The sequence below is a fragment of the Sinocyclocheilus anshuiensis genome, unplaced genomic scaffold (genome assembly GCF_001515605.1).
Source record: "Sinocyclocheilus anshuiensis isolate Anshui unplaced genomic scaffold, SAMN03320099.WGS_v1.1 scaffold250, whole genome shotgun sequence".
Classification (NCBI taxonomy): Eukaryota; Metazoa; Chordata; class Actinopteri; order Cypriniformes; family Cyprinidae; genus Sinocyclocheilus; species Sinocyclocheilus anshuiensis.
In genome coordinates, this window is record NW_015547652.1 from 377,285 (window position 1) to 380,760 (window position 3,476).

The following is a 3,476-nucleotide window of genomic DNA, read 5'->3' on the forward strand; positions in this document are numbered from 1 at the left end:
GCTCGCTCACTCGCTCACTCACACACTCACTCACACACTCACATACACACACTCACACACACACACTCTCTCTCTCTCACTCCTCGCTCGCTCACTCACACACACTCACTCACTCACACACACACACATAAACACACACACACTCTCAAACAAACAGACTCACACACTGTCACCATATATCTGGTGGTTCTTAAAAAGTACTAAAACAATTGTTAATTTAATTAAGCGGAGTCCAAAATCAGAACCAGGGGCCTCATATAAAAGATGCACATGCAATTAGATTTGATCCTAAATTCCATTAATTCATCATGCATCAAAAGTGAGGAACAAATCTGGATTTATAAAGGGCAGAAACTGACATGAAAATGTTATTATGTGATTGTCTGAACTGAGAAATACACGAAATAACTTTCTGCACTCATACACCAATAATTAAAATAGTCCAATATTGATGATAATAGTAATGTAAAGAAAAATAGGGAATTACAATATTCATTATATATATTTATATATACACACACACTTGTGAAAACAAATGCATTTACCAGACACTTTCAGCAATGTATGTGTCTCGTGTGTCTGTGTGATTTTCAGGGGAATCTTCAGATTACTTGCAGAGTTTCAGCTGGAGAACAAGGACAATCCTGCATATACGGGTAAAACAACCACCACTGCCACTCAATGCATTTATAATGAAGCCTCTGCTTATTAAAACGGATGATTGTTGTTGTTTGTTCAGGATTGTCTTTCCAGGATTTCTATCAGCGCTGTCGCGAGTCGTTCCTGGTGAACAGTGACATCACGCTGCGCACACAGCTCACCGAGTTCAGAGACCATAAACTCATCCGCAACAAGAAGGTCAGAACTCGCCTGAACTCACTTCACACCTGCAGAATAACTAGGGATGTGATGATACCAAAATCTCACGATACGATAACATCGCGATATGAAGTCCATGATACGATATTTATTGTGATATTTACAAAAAAAAAAAAGACAAATGAAGAATTGGAAAAAATAAATTATTGCACTTCAAAATGAAGAGCTGCAACCCATGTTTGAGAAAACTTAAATCAGAAGAAAGTCAGTGAATTGACTTGTAGCTGAACTTTAAAGGAGACTCAAGCCTCTTTTTATTTGTGATCTACTGTCTCAGTCTAAATTACACTCACACTGCTGTTTTAGGAAGATAAACTAATCATTATAATAATAATAATAATAACAGTAATAGCCATATATTATAAAACAATTGCACTGTAAAATAAATGCAAATGAATGTTTCATAGCTATATTATTTTAGCTTTACACTACAGTAGAGAAATAACAATACTTCTTTCCTAATTTCTACACTTGAGAGAGATATTGTGAATCTGGACTGCGTTTAAACCGCTAGCTGTCAGCGATTCATGCTGCACTTTAAGCTTTTATTTAGAAGGAAAACTCCAGCTTCAGTGAAAACAGGATTACAGAAACACGTCTCACTACAAATCTAGTGAAACGCTGTCATCATCTGCCGTGAAAATAAAGCATGACTGGTGTCTGCTGCGTTCCCAAACGCGCGCTAAACTCACAGCACGTGAAATAAAGGAGTGGACTGCATTCATTCAGTGTGAACGAGTCGTTCTGAGACGCAGAAAACACCGGATCACGAGCTGATCGTCTGAACCAAGTGTGTGCTTCACTTTGAAACAGACTTGATGAAGAGGTGAAGCATATTGTGCTTTCGGTTTGAGTTCGTTTGAGATACTGTGCCAAAGCATAATGACCCAAAACACAACTTTAAACACCTTTAATGTTAGAATAAGAAGTTTAAATATATTTTAAAAACTACACACTCCTATCGTTTCATCCCGTCATGTGACCGCGATAATATCGAGACAGTTTTGCTATCATGATATTGATTATATCGTTACATCGCTAGTAATTACTGAAGTGATGATTATTTACGCAGTGTTGTTTGTGTGTCAGGGCGCTGATGGAGTGGAATATCTGCTGATTCCGGTGGATAACGGCACTCTGACAGACTTCCTGGAGAAAAACGATGTGGAGTGAAACCAGGAAAACCTCACTGCTGTCCACGGCTCAGTAAATGTGTTTAGCTGAATAGCACTTAATCTTTCTGATAAATAACTTGCCAACATTGTATCATAAAGGATTTGATACAGGAGGAAACGTGGCAGGTTTGACTGAAGACAGAGACAGCTTGTGTGGTTGCAGGGTTAAAGGTCTCTTAAAGGAACAGTTCACCCAAAAATGACATGATGCTGAAAGATTAGGATGAGTTTGCTTCTTCATCAGGTTTGTAGAAATGTAGCACTGCGTCAGTGTCTCAGCAATGGATGCTCTGCAGTGAATGGGTGCCGTCAGAATGAGAGTCTGATAAAAACATCGCATTAAGACGATTTTAACTAAAATACATTCAGTCTATAATCCATAATAACTCTTCCTCCAGTGTAAAAGTGCATCTCCTGTTGTCTCTCACATCAAAATCCAGCCACATATTTGTTTAGAGCTGTTTAAACGCTGCTTGATCTGTGCAGATTTCTCTCCTGATTCAGACCAGAAAACTTTGTAACTGGAGGAAGAGTTATTATGGATTATGGACTCAATGTGTTTTAGTTAAAATCGTCTTAATGCTGGATTTGTTTCAGCTTTTGTCTTCTCCAGATGTTAACTGATGGACTGGAGTGCTGTGGATTACTTGTGGATTATTGTGATGTTTTTATCAGCTGTTTGGACTCTCATTCTGACGGCACCCATTCACTGCAGAGCATCCATTGCTGAAACACTGACGCAGTGCTACATTTCTACAAACCTGATGAAGAAACAAACTCATCCTAATCTTTCAGCATCATGTCATTTTTAGGTGAACTGTTCCTTTAAATCCTGTTTCTGCAGCTCACTCGTGTACAGTATTCTGTAAAGTTTTGTAGGATCACGATGTGAACAATAAATATTCTTATGCATCCGAGTTTATTTACATAGAAAAATACATTCTCATATATTATCTCAACACAACAAAACATTGCTACACTTCATTTAGATCATTACAAAGCAAAACATTAAGAAAACGTCTTAATTTGAACAGGAAAAGGCAACTTGGTAACAATCACGAGCGAGGCGTTTAGACGTGAGCATAACAGATTCAGATTCAATGTTTTAGTGTTAATATGTGAGACGGAGCTCTGGCTGCTGGTTTAAGCGTGTCGTCAGTGTTTTCCGCTGGTGTTTATGAGCAGATGGGAGATTTCTCTCGCTCTCTCCGTCGACTGCATGATCTGAGTTTGCTCTCGGTGACCGACTGAACGATTTTTAGCTCCTCGACGTCCAGATCCTTCATCAGGAGGAGAACGGCCTCCAGCGCGTGAGTCTATAAACAAGACGGGTTATAAACAGTTATGAACAGTAAGATTTTTAATGTGTTTTAAAGAAGTCTCTTCTGCTCACCGAGCCTGCATTTATTTGATCCAAAGTAC

The 3,476-nt window shown here is 38.7% G+C and overlaps 2 protein-coding genes across 2 annotated transcripts in view; one reads left to right on the forward strand and one right to left on the reverse strand.

The window, feature by feature from the left end:
• Positions 1 to 2,235, forward strand: part of orc2 (origin recognition complex, subunit 2) — a 12,990-nt gene extending 10,755 nt beyond the window's left edge. Inside the window, exons 14-16 of the mRNA XM_016504215.1 lie at positions 595 to 656; positions 740 to 858; positions 1,969 to 2,235. Coding sequence (XP_016359701.1) covers positions 595 to 656; positions 740 to 858; positions 1,969 to 2,052 — 265 coding nt within the window. The 3' untranslated portion in view covers positions 2,053 to 2,235. The remainder of the gene's footprint in view (positions 1 to 594; positions 657 to 739; positions 859 to 1,968) is intronic.
• Positions 2,236 to 2,865: 630 nt separating this feature from the next.
• cfap410 (cilia and flagella associated protein 410) overlaps positions 2,866 to 3,476 on the reverse strand; it is a 3,503-nt gene continuing 2,892 nt past the window's right edge. Inside the window, exon 5 of the mRNA XM_016504220.1 lies at positions 2,866 to 3,370. Within this exon, the coding sequence (XP_016359706.1) occupies positions 3,230 to 3,370 (141 nt within the window). The 3' untranslated portion in view covers positions 2,866 to 3,229. The remainder of the gene's footprint in view (positions 3,371 to 3,476) is intronic.